Below are 12,177 nucleotides of genomic sequence, written 5' to 3' on the forward strand. Positions count from 1 at the left end.
GGCTCAGGCGCTGCACCTGCCCGGGAATGGCGTGGCAGGGAGGCCAGATGGAGCCGGAGCTGCTTCCCAGGAATGCTGTGACAGGGAGGACACGTGGAAGCCGGGACGCTTCCCGGGAATGTCGTGGGGAGGCCGTGGGAAGATGGGCTGCTGCCCAGGAACGTGGCGGTGGAGAGGCCACGTGGAGCTGGGGATGCAGGGCAGGAGCTGGGGATGCAGGGCAGGAGCTGGGGATGCAGGGCAGGATCTCAGGATGCAGGGCAGGAGCTGGGGATGCAGGGCAGGAGCTGGGGATGCAGGGCAGGATCTCAGGATGCAGGGCAGGATCTCGGGATGCAGGGCAGGATCTCAGGATGCAGGGCAGGATCTCAGGATGCAGGGCAGGAGCTGGGGATGCAGGGCAGGAGCTGGGGATGCAGGGCAGGAGCTGGGGATGCAGGGCAGGATCTCGGGATGCGGGGCAGGATCTCGGGATGCAGGGCAGGAGCTGGGGATGCAGGGCAGGATCTCGGGATGCAGGGCAGGAGTTGGGGATGCAGGGCAGGAGCTGGGGATGCAGGGCAGGAGCTGGGGATGCAGGGCAGGAGCTGGGGATGCAGGGCAGGAGCTGGGGATGCGGGGCAGGATCTCGGGATGCAGGGCAGGAGCTGGGGATGCAGGGCAGGAGCTGGGGATGCAGGGCAGGATCTCGGGATGCGGGGCAGGATCTCGGGATGCAGGGCAGGAGCTGGGGATGCAGGGCAGGATCTCGGGATGCAGGGCAGGAGTTGGGGATGCAGGGCAGGAGTTGGGGATGCAGGGCAGGAGCTGGGGATGCAGGGCAGGAGTTGGGGATGCAGGGCAGGAGCTGGGGATGCAGGGCAGGAGCTGGGGATGCAGGGCAGGAGCTGGGGATGCGGGGCAGGATCTCGGGATGCAGGGCAGGAGCTGGGGATGCAGGGCAGGAGCTGGGGATGCAGGGCAGGATCTCGGGATGCAGGGCAGGATCTCGGGATGCGGGGCAGGATCTCGGGATGCAGGGCAGGAGCTGGGGATGCAGGGCAGGAGCTGGGGATGCAGGGCAGAGCTGGGGATGCGGGGCAGGATCTCGGGATGCAGGGCAGGAGCTGGGGATGCAGGGCAGGAGTTGGGGATGCAGGGCAGGATCTCGGGATGCGGGGCAGGATCTCGGGATGCAGGGCAGGAGCTGGGGATGCAGGGCAGGAGCTGGGGATGCAGGGCAGGAATGCCGTGGCAGGGAGGCCGTGGGAAGCCCGGATGCCGCCCAGGCCGATTCCCGGCTCCGGCTGCGGGTCCCGGTGCGGGTCCCCGCGGTTCCCACGGTGGCCCCGGCCGCGTTCCCGCCGGCAGCCGAGTCCCTGCCCACCCCCACAGCCGTGGGATATTTTTATCCAGCGGCTCCGGCTGCTGCTGACTCACGGGCCCGGAGCCGCCGCTGACGAACCGGCCCCGCAGCGTGGGGGGCAGGGGGTGCTGGGATGCTCCGGCGGGATCGCGGCTCCCGCAGCGCCCGGGAAGGGCCCAGGGGACCCCCGGGAGCCCCTCGGCTCCTCCGCGGCCGTGCCGATCCTGCAGGAGCTGCAGGAGCATTTCTCCGGGAATGTGGGAAACTGCCCCGGCCCCCCCACATGTTCCAGTGCCTTTTGTCTGCTGGAGATGTGGATTCCCAGGGGGTCAGTCCTGCCCTGATCCCAGTGCTGATCCCAACCCTGATCCCAGCCTAATCCCAGCACTGATCCCAATCCTAATCCCAGCCTGATCCCAGCATTGATCCCAATCCTAATCCCAGCCTGATCCCAGCACTGATCCCAACTCCAATCCCAGCACCAATCCCAACCCTGATCCCACAGTCAATCCCAATCCCAGCAGTGATCCCAGCACAAATCCCAATCCCAGGGCCAATCCCAGCCCTGTGCTTGGAGCATTCACTGTGTCCCATTGCATTGTCCCACATCCCACCCCATCCCACCCCACCCCACTCCCTCCAGAGCCACCAATGCCGGAGGAGGCATGAGCAGAACTCCAAATCCTGCTGCCATGGGGACTTCCCTGTCATTCCCTAAAAATCCCTGGATTTAATTTGTCAGTATTTGCCTTTCCCCACATCTCAGGGCCTGATTCCCACCCTGGTCTGAAGGAATCATTCAGGGAAAGACCTGGGGGTGCTCCAGGGTGCCACAGGGGTTGTCCTTAGCAAGATGGATATGATGGAATTCCTGAAAGTGGGAGCTGGCAGGATGGGGGGGGTCCAGAACCAGAGGGGTTGGGGATAGGATGGGGTGGGATGCGGATGGGATGGGATGGGATGGGATGGGATGGGATGGGATGGGGATGAGGATGAGGTTGAGGATCAGGATCAAAATCAAGATCAGGATTAGGATGGGATAATGATGATGATGATTAACTTAGTTGCTCTAATTTTGGGCTAAAATCAGTGCTAATAAAATCCACAAATCCCTCCAGCCCCCTGCAGCATTCCCAAGATTTTTGGGATCACTCCTGTCTGTCCCCAGCACAGGGAGGACGGGGGGTTCATACCCCAAGATGAACAGGATGTGTTGGCATTCCCAGATTGGCTTGGGTGGGAAAATTCAGGAATTAAGGGAAAAGCAGGAATACGATTTTGGGACAAACTGACCCGGATCCGCCAAAAATAGCAAAAATCCTAAAAGTCTTCCAAATCCCGACACTGAACCCTGACAGCTGTGTGGTGACTGCGGGAGGGGCTCAGTGCCCCAGACGTGGTGGTGGCACTGGGGTGGAGGTGGCACCTTGGGGACACTGGTACTATCCAAGGTCCCTATGTTCCCACCGCCACAGGGACACTCTGTGTCCCTGCACTGTGTCCCTTGTCCCTGTGTCCCTGTCCCCACCACCAGTGCCCAGCACACCCCTTGTCCTGGGGGTGGCACCCCGTGTCCAGGCTGGGGTCCCAGTGTCCTGTCACCCGCCTGGAGGTCCCAATGTCCCCAGACAGCCAAGGCTCCTGGTGTCCCCTCAAAGTGTCCCCATTCACAGAATGGGAGACACTGCTGTCCCCTCAGGCTCAGTGATCCCACTGTCCCCTCAGAGGGGGGGTCCTGCTGTCCCCCTGTCCCTCCTGGGCAAGGGAAGTGCCCCTGATTGATCCCAATCCCTCCTCCCTCCCTCCAATCCCAGTTCCAGCCGGGAACCCCCAGCCTGGGGTGTCACCCCCAACACCCCCAGCCCCACATCAGGGTCCCACTGTCCCCCCCCACCAGTGCCCCCCTGCTGCTGTCACCCCCCGATTCTCATCACTCCCCCCAGTGTCACCCTGTAATTGTCCCCCCATGTCACCCTCCATGTCCCGCCCCCCAATCCTCATCACCCCAATGTCACCCCCTAATTTTAGCCCCCCTCAGTTCTTGTCACCCCGATGTTCCCCCCAGTTCTTGTTGTCACCCCCAGTTGTCCTCGCCCCCTCCCCTCCTCCATCCTCTCCCTCCATCTCCCTTTCCCGCTCTGCGATTTTTCCAAAGCTTTTCCTGCTGAGAGGACAAAAAACCCCTTTGAGGCTGGCGGGGAGGGGGGGCCCCCGCGGCCCCCCCGAGCGCCCCCGTTTAACCCCTCGGGCACTCGGCGTTACAAATTTGGAACAATATTTATTAAAATACAAAAATACACTTGTTTTTTTTTTTTGTTGGATTCGCGGTACAGTCGGATCCTTCCAGCGTTTACAGCCCGAGAGGGAACTTCTGCATCTCCTTCCCGCCTTCCTCCCCCACCCCTCCGGACACCCCAAACCCTAAATTTTAGCTCAGCTTTGCCCCCCCCCTCCAAGAACATTTTAAAGCTAAAACAAGAAACTAAAGTAATTCTAGTGCCCGAGCAACCGGGGGGCCCCCCCATCGCTGCTGCCCGACCCCTCCAACCCCCTCATCCCCTCAGGACCCCCACGAGGCACTTGGGGTCCCCACCGGGACCCCCCCCGGCGCCACCTCCGATGCTGGTGGCCCCCCCATTGTCACCTCCCCCCCCTCCCCAAGCCCTTAATTTCTCCCAGCCCTCCCCGTTCCATGAGCAGCCCTTGGGGGGGGTGTCCCCATTGTCACCCCCTCCCGGGGACGGGGGGGGTGTTTCCCACACCTCCCCCCCAATCAAATAAAAGGACTAAAAATGCCATTTTTAGTGAAGGTGGTTACAATCATTGGTCAGGTCTCCCGTGGGGGCCCCCCCAGCCCCCCAGGAGCCATAGCCCTGTGCCGGGGGGTCCGGGAGGCCCGGGGGGGTGACAAACACCGTGGGAAAGGGGGTGCAGAGCAAAGCAGGGGGGCACCCGCTCTCCCCCTCCCCCAGATACCCCCCCCAAACCACCCCCCCAGGCGCTTGCGGGGTTTTCCCCCCTTCCCGTGGGTTTTTGAGGAATTTTTTGCTTGAATACATTGCAGACGTCCATCCCCAGCCCTCAGGCTGCGCCCCCCGCCCCCCCCGAGCCCCCCACCCCCCAAAATCCATTCCTTTATTGCATTGGGAAGGTCTTGGCGCGGGGCCGAGATCCCGCTCCGGTGACGCCGGAGCCGCCGGCGCGCGGCCAAGGGCAGCGCCGCGGGGTGGGGGGGCCGACCTCACCCCCTCCCCCAAATAACCCCCAAAAACACCCCGAACCCCCCCAGAAACACCCCGACAGCTCCCGCCACCGCTCCGGCGTCCCCCGTGTCCCCCCGCGCCACGGCACCGCCGCTCGTCCCCGAGCACGGGGATTTTTCCTCTTATTACCGATTATTTTTTTCCTCCTCTGTTTCTCCTGGTTTGTTTCTTTTTGTGTTTAAATAGAACCTGCGAGTTAGAAAATAGTGGTTTTTTGTAGGAGTTTTGGGTGGGTTTCGTTAAATTTTAATAGAATCTGCTGCTCTTCTCGGCCCCGAGGTTGGCTATAGAAGCATGTACACGAAAAAGAGTCTCTCCCCCCCCCTGTACAAAAGTTGTGTCTATTATTGAGGAATTCTCCTGGTTTTCCTTAGTATTGAGGAATTCTCCTGGGTTTCCTTCTTTTTGGAGTTCTGCTTTTGTGCATCTATTGCGTTTATAATAATTTGGGGCCGGGGTTGGAGGGGGGGGGGACGACGACCCAAAAAAAAGCAGGAAAAATCCCCCAAAAAAGAGTCATATCTGGGTTTCCTGAACTTTCTCCTTGGGGTGGGTCTGGATTAAATAGGGGTCGGCCAGGGTGGTCCCGGGGGGGTGCAGGGAGTTGCCCAGCGCGTTCTCTGTCCAGTGGGCGCCGTGTCCGGCCTTGTAGGTGTTGTAGTTGAGGTGCTCGTGGATGTTGGGCAGCACCACGGCCCCCTCCCCTGCCCCACCGGCCGGGGCGGCCGCGGGCGTGGCCGCGGTGGCCGGCGCGATGTCCTCGTCCACCTGGATGATCTCCACGGTGCGGGCGGCGGTGACGGTGCTGCGCTGCTGGTGGCGCTTGCGGAGCTTGTAGAAGACGATGAGCATGGCGGCGGCCAGCAGCGTCACGGCCACGAAGCAGCCGATGATGATCTTGGTGGTCTTCATCACCTCGTCCAGGCTGGTCTGCAGCTTGTCGCCGGCGTCAGCTGTGGGCACGGCCACCTGCTTGGGCGGGCGCGTGGTCTGCACCAGCACGGTGGTGGTGGTGGTGTAGGCCGGCTGGTAGCCCGTCGAGGTGGTGGGCACGGGCTTGCTGAACTTGGGGGACACGTCCTCGGGGGAGATCTCGGTGGTCTCCACCGTGACGGTGGTGAAGAAGCTGTAGTTGGAGGTGTTGAGCTCGGCCGTGCTGACGTTGAGGAAGGCCGAGGCGTTGGAGTTGCCGGCCACGTTGGTCACCATGCAGGTGTAGAGGCCGGTGTCGGTCAGCAGCACGTGCGAGAAGTTGAGGGTGCCGTCGTTGAGCACGGAGAGGCGCGGGTGGCTCGAGGCGTGGCTCAGCACCGTCCCGTTGGGCAGCAGCCACCGCACCGAGGACATGGAGGGCGTCCGGCAGCGCAGCTCGGCCACGCGCCCCTCCGAGATGTTGAGGTCCGCGGGCGCATCCATGATGAAGGGCGCCGAGCACTGGAAGGAGGTCTGGTCCACCTCCACCAGGAAGCGGCCCCGCATGTGCAGCGGGGCGTGGCAGCGGCCACAGCAGGTGGAGTTGGTGGGGATGTACTCCCGCAGCCACCACGACAGCCAGAGGATGTCGCAGTCGCAGTCCCAGGGGTTGTGGTGCAGGTGCAGCTCCACCAGGTAGCGCAGCGGGGCGAACAGGTCGTGGGGCAGGGACGACAGGTTGTTGTGGGCCAGGTTGAGCTCCACCAGCGCCGTCAGGTCGTCGAAGGCGTTGCGCTCGATCAGGTTGATCTGCGAGTTCATAATCCAGAGCTTTTTGAGGGATTTGAGCCCGTGGAAGGAGCCCGGTTTGATCTCGGGGAAGTTGTTGCCCGACATCTCCAGCTCCTCCAGGCCCACCAAGGGCGTCAGGTTGGGCATGTCCTTAATGTTGCACATCCCCAGGTTGAGGTACTTGAGGTTGTACAAGCCCTCGAAGGCGCCCTCGGAGATGTACTCGAGCTTCTTGAGCTCGCCCAGGTCGAGGCGCATGAGGGAGGGCACGCGGTTGAAGGCGTAGCTGGGGATGCTCTCGATGGGGTTGTTGCGCAGCCACAGCTCCCGCAGCTTGGACAGGTACTCAAAGGCCCCGCTGGGGATCACCGTCAGCCAGTTGTCGAAGAGCTCCAGGGTGTTGAGGCTGGCCAGGCCGTTGAAGGCGCCCACCTCAATCTGCCGGATGGCGTTCCTGCCCAGCTGCAGCACCTCCAGGTGGTGCAGGTGGCGGAACGTGTCCGCCTGGATCATCTGGATGTTGTTCTCCATGAGGTTGAGATAGCGGGTGTTGGAGGGGATGCCGGGGGGCACCTCGGCCAGGCCGCGGCGGGTGCACACCACCTTGCTGAACTGGTTACTGCAGGAGCACACGGAGGGGCAGCTCTGGGGGCCCGGCGAGGCGGCGGCCGTGGCCAGGAGCCACGCGTGCAGGGTCAGGGAGGCGGCCAGGAGCCCCGGCCAGGTGCGGTGGCGGCGGTGGCGGCGGAGGTGGTGCACAGTTACCTGCCACAAGAGCTTCATGGTGTGGCACGTTCATCATTCACCATCGTCTGGGGATGGCGGCGAGAACAGGAGAACGGGCTCGGGGCCCCCCCCTCTCCCGGCTCCCACGAGCTGGGGGGCCCCGCCGGCCGGAGGGGAGGGGGGGGTCGGGGTGCCGGGGTCGGGGGGAGGCTCCGAGGGGAGAGGGGTTTGAGGAGGGAAAAATTAAAATTTAAGGGGGGGGGGGAAAAATCAGCGGTAGGTGCTGGGAGGGGGGGGTGGGGGGAGAGGAGGAGAAGGAACCCCCCCCGCCCGGCCCCGCTCGCCAGTACCTACCTGGGGAAGGGGGATCGGGGGGTCCGGGGGGGCTCGAGGCGAGCGCGGGGGGCGCGGGACCGAGGGGGGGGGGGGGGGGGGCCGGCTCCCAAAAAAAAAAAAAAAAAAAAAAAGACAAAATGGCTCCTGGAGGCTGCGGTGCAGGATGGGGGGGGCCGGCCCGGCTAAGCGGGGGCCCGGCAGCCCCCGAGCGCGGCCAACCCCGCGGCCTCGCACCTCCGCCCGTGGGGCCGGCCCGGGGGGCTCGGCGGGGCCCGCATGGCCGCCCCCCCCAGGCCGCGGGGAAACGGCGGGGGGGGAACGCGGGGAAAGTGGCGAAAAAGGAAATAATTAAAAAAAAAGAAGCCGGGAGAAAAGGAAGAATTGGGAAAAGGGGAGGGAGCGGAGGAGAGAAAAAGTGGGAAAAAAAAATGAAAAACGGGGAGGGAAATGGGAATGGGAAAAAAAAAAAAAAATTGGCCAGGAAAGGGAAATGGAAAAGGAGGTAAAAACGGAATAAAAATCTAAAATAAAATCGTATCAAGATAGGAACGGAAATGAGGATAAAAGTTAAAATAAGCCTAAAATCAGATGAAAAACTAAAAATAAAAATTCAAAATATTAAAAAAAAAAAGCCCAAAACCCAAACAACCCGGACGAAACCTAAAAATAAAACAGGAAAATAAAGATTAAAAATAGGCCGAAATAAATAAATAAATCGCGGGGAGCCCCCCCCGGGAGAGGGAAAAACGCGGTTCGGGGAGGGAGCGGGGGGGAGGAAAGGGCGTCGGCGTGGGGGGGGGGAGATGCCGGCGGGGGCACCTCCCGGTAGCGGCGGCGGCTGCGCTGGTGGCGGGGCGGGGGGGTCCCGTCCCGTCCCCTCCCGCGTGTCGTTCCCGCGTCCCCGCGTGGGTGTCGCGTTCAGCGGCGGCGCGGGGCGATGGTGGCGGTGACAGCGGCGGTGACAGCGGTGGCGGTCGCGGTGCCGGCGGGCATCCTCCGGTGGCGGGGGCCGCGCGGGGCGGTGCGGGCGGTGCGGGCGGTGCGGTGCGGGGCGGTGCGGGCGGTGCGGGAAGCAGCCGCGCAGGCGGCTGGCTCATCCTTTTGTCCTTCAGTGCGAGCGCGGATGGATTGCTGCTGCCGCCGCTCCCGCTGCTCCTGCTGACGCATCCCGGCTCCGCACAGACCCCCCCGCGCCCCCCCGCACCCCCACCCACCCACCCACCCGCCGCTCTCCGGAGGGGCCCCCGCCGGCCCCGCTTCGGCCGGTGCGGCGGCCCCGGAGCGGTTTTGTGCGCGGGGAGGGGGAGATGCGGGATGCGCCGCTTCCTCCTCCTCTTCCTCCTCCCTCCCTCCCGCCGCCTCCTCCTCCTCCCCCTCCCCGCAGCCCCGCTCGGGGCTTGTGGAGCGGGGGGGGGCCGCTCCCCGAGCGACCCCTCCCCGGGGCCCGGAGGGACGGACGGAGGGACAGAGGGACGGATGGACGGAGGGAGGGACGGAAGGGACGGGGGCAACGTGGGGCTCGGCGGCTTGGAGGTGACGAGGACCGGGGGCGACCCCAGCTCCATCCCCCCGGGTCCGACCCCCCCGCCGATAGGGGACCCCCAAGACCCCCGGCGCTTGGGGCTGAGACCCGACCTGAGCTGTGACACTGATGCGGAGCTCCAGCCCTGCAGGGATGAGGGGGGACACGGGGTGACTGCCAGGGGCTGGGGACAGGGACCCTGAGACCTGATGGCGCTGCTGCTCTTTGGGGCCCAGGTTGGGCTCTGCACCCCCAGCTGTGCCTTGTCCCCTCCCTCCCCCTGGGACTGGGGGGCACGACACCACCTGCAGCCCCTTTAAGCACCCTATGGCCCCCCTGCACTTGGTGGCACTGGTGGCACTTGGAGCTGTCACCTGAGTGCCGCCACTGGGTGTTGGGGACCTCTGTGGGGCTGGTGGCCCCTCTGGGACATCCTGTCTGGCAGTGCATGGGGGCACCCCAGGACCCTCCTGTCCTTCCTCACTGGAGTCACTGTCCCCATGATGGTGGCACGTCCCCAGGGGGCTGCAGCTGTTCTGATGATGTCCCCCCCAAAAGCTGCAGGACCTGGTGGCCTCCTGTGGGTCCCACCTGTTCCCTGTCCACTGCAGTTGCCACATCTTGTCCCTGAGTCCATCAATGTCCTGCATATCCCCTGGCCAGTGCTTGGTGACAAGGGGGACAGGGACACTGTTGTCACCCTGAGGCACTGGGGAGGTGCCAGAGGCGTGCACAACGTGCTGACCCCAGGGACCAGCCTGGCACTGGCAGCCCTGGGGACAGCGAGTGGCCTGGGGCCATGTCCCTGCCACACACCGGCCTTGGCAAGTGCAGTTTGGTGTCCAGTGCAGTGCCACGTCCGGTGCAGTGCCGTGTTTGGTGTGGTGCCGTGTTTGGTGTGGTGCCATGGACAGCCTGGTGCCATGTCTGGTGCAGTGCCGTGTCCAGTGTGGTGCCATGGACAGTGCGGTGCCGTGTCTGGTGTGATGCCGTGTCCAGAGCGGTGCCATGTCCGGTGCAGTGGCTGTGGACAGTGCTGTGTCTGGTGAGGTGCCATGTCTGGGCTGGTGCCATGGCCATTTTCAGTGCCATGTCCGGTGTGGTGCCATGGACAGTGTGGCGCTGTGTCCGGTGCAGTGCTGTGTCCAGTGTGGAACCATGTCCAATGTGGTGCTGTGTCCAGTGCAGTGCCATGGCCAGCGTGGTGCCATATCCAGTGAGGTGCCGTGGCCAGTGCAATGCTGTGTCTGATATGATGGAATGGCCAGTTTTGGTGCCATGGTTGGTGTGGTGCAATGTCCAGTGGGGTGCCATGGCCAGTTTTGGTGCCATGGCCAGCATGGTGCCGTGTCCAGTGAGGTGCCATGGCCGGTTTCAGTGCCATGTCCAGTGAGGTGCCACAGCCACCGCAGTGTGAGGACACGGGGACACCTCCAGGCTTTGGGAAGCAGCGGAAGCAGTTGTGGTGGGATGGGTGAGCTCAGGGCTGGGACAGGCTCCATGTGGCAGCACTGGCAAAGCCAATCCCCACTGAGGGGGCAAAGGCCATGGCTGGGGTTTGAACCATCGTGGTGTGGCCCATGTCACCCTGGACCCAAACCTCGCTGTCCCCAGTGCCTTGGCCACACACCTGGCATTGTCCTGTGCCATGTGCTGTCCCCAGGGCCACACTGGCCACAAGTCCCACCCATCCCAGGGGGAGATGTGATTCCCAGGGTGTGATACCCAGGGTGTGGTTCCCGGGGTGTGATTCTCAGGTTGGGATACCCAGGGTGGAATGGGATAAAGGATATGGCAGGACCTGGTGGCTTTGTGTACCCCATGGGTGGGTCCCCCATGTCCCTTGTCCCCCACCTCAGGTCCCTGGTCCAGGCTGGGTGCAGGGACGTGACTGGGGGGGCCCCACCTGGGCGAGCTCGGAGTGCTGGGAGTAGGTGGCAGCTGGGGCAGGCTGGGATGGGGACAGGAGCCCACAGCTCATGAGATTCCCGGGATCCCTCAGGTTGAGGTGGAGGTGGAGAGCATGGACAAGGCCGGGAATTTCATTGGGTGGCTGCACATCGAGGGCGTGAACCTGTCAGTGGCGCTGGTGGAGCAGGCGCTGTCCCGCGTCCACTTCACGGCCGAGCGCAGCCCCTACTGCAAGGCCCTGCTGGCGGCCCAGGACGCGGCCAAGCAGAGGAAGGAGAAGGTGAGGGGGGCCAGGGACCCCAGAGACATGGCCCCATCCCAAAAGATGGCCCCACCACACCGATGTCCGCACCCTGAGATGTGCCCACTAAAGGATGTCCCCGTGTCAAGGGGTGGCCTCAATCCAGGAGGTGTCTCCATGCCAAGAGATGTTCCCACTGTGAGGGGTGTCCCCGTGCCAAGGGATGTCCCCGTCCCAAGAGATGTCCCTGTGCCAAGGGATTCCCCACCCCAAGAGCTGATGGCCCCACTGCAGGAAATGTCACAACCCCAATTAATGTTCCCACCCACTGGGTGCCCACACACCAAGAGGTGATGTCCCACACCACCATGATGGATGTCCCCATTCCAAGAGGTGTTCCACCCAAAGGAATGTCCCCACTCCTAGAGATAGATGTCCCCACCCCGAGAGAGGATGGTTGCATGCCAAGAGGTGTCCCAAGATGAGGGATGTCCCAGCCCAGGAATGTCCCACCCCAGGAATGTCCCACCACAGGATGTCCCAGCCCAGGGATGTCCCACCCCAGGGATGTCCCACCACAGGATGTCCCAGCCCAGGGATGTCCCAGATGAGGGATGTCTCAGCCCAGGGATGTCCCACCACAGGAATGTCCCACCCCAGGGATGTCCCACCCCAGGGACATGACCCCCCCAGGCTGAGGCCTGGCCATGTTCCACTGCCGGGTCCAGCCCCCCGCCCTCCCATTGCTGTCACCTGGAGTGTGGCAGGGGTCCCCGTGTCCCCCCAGGTGTGGTCCCACTACGAGGAGACGCCAGTGGAGGAGGTGGTGCCAGTGCTGGAGGAGAAGGAGCGCACGGCCAACTACAAACCCGTGTTTGTCACCGAGATCACCGACGACCTCCACTTCTATGTGCAGGATGTGGAGACAGGTACGGGGGGACACCAGGGCCCCCCCAGCATCCAGAGGTGCTCCCCAGACCGGTGGTGGGGCAAGTTGGCTGGGATGTGGATCTGTGGCTTTGGTGGGTAACACCCAAATCTGTGTGTCCAGGGTGATGTGGGGTCACCCCTCCACCCCCCAGGGCCATTTTTGGGACCAGGATAGGGGTCCATGATTGGGATCCAGGTC

General features: G+C 63.5%; 2 protein-coding genes across 2 annotated transcripts in view; one reads left to right on the forward strand and one right to left on the reverse strand.

The window, feature by feature from the left end:
- The window catches only part of SND1 (staphylococcal nuclease and tudor domain containing 1), a 79,218-nt gene that overhangs the window by 63,797 nt on the left and 3,244 nt on the right, over window positions 1-12,177 (forward strand). Inside the window, exons 17-18 of the mRNA XM_066551111.1 lie at window positions 10,899-11,087; window positions 11,836-11,977. Of these exons, the coding sequence (XP_066407208.1) occupies window positions 10,899-11,087; window positions 11,836-11,977 (331 nt within the window). The remainder of the gene's footprint in view (window positions 1-10,898; window positions 11,088-11,835; window positions 11,978-12,177) is intronic.
- On the reverse strand, window positions 4,638-7,229 carry LRRC4 (leucine rich repeat containing 4). The gene has a single exon (XM_066551112.1). It carries the CDS (start codon window positions 7,093-7,095, stop codon window positions 5,125-5,127), a length of 1,971 nt encoding a protein of 656 aa, XP_066407209.1. The 5' UTR covers window positions 7,096-7,229; the 3' UTR covers window positions 4,638-5,124.

The sequence above is a fragment of the Molothrus aeneus genome, chromosome 5, assembly GCF_037042795.1.
Source record: "Molothrus aeneus isolate 106 chromosome 5, BPBGC_Maene_1.0, whole genome shotgun sequence".
Lineage (NCBI taxonomy): Eukaryota > Metazoa > Chordata > Aves > Passeriformes > Icteridae > Molothrus > Molothrus aeneus.

Coding starts and splice junctions, on each gene's coding strand:
- LRRC4 (XM_066551112.1), bottom strand. CDS start 7,095: ATGAAGCTCTTGTGGCAGGTAACTGTGCACCACCTCCGCCGCCACCGC.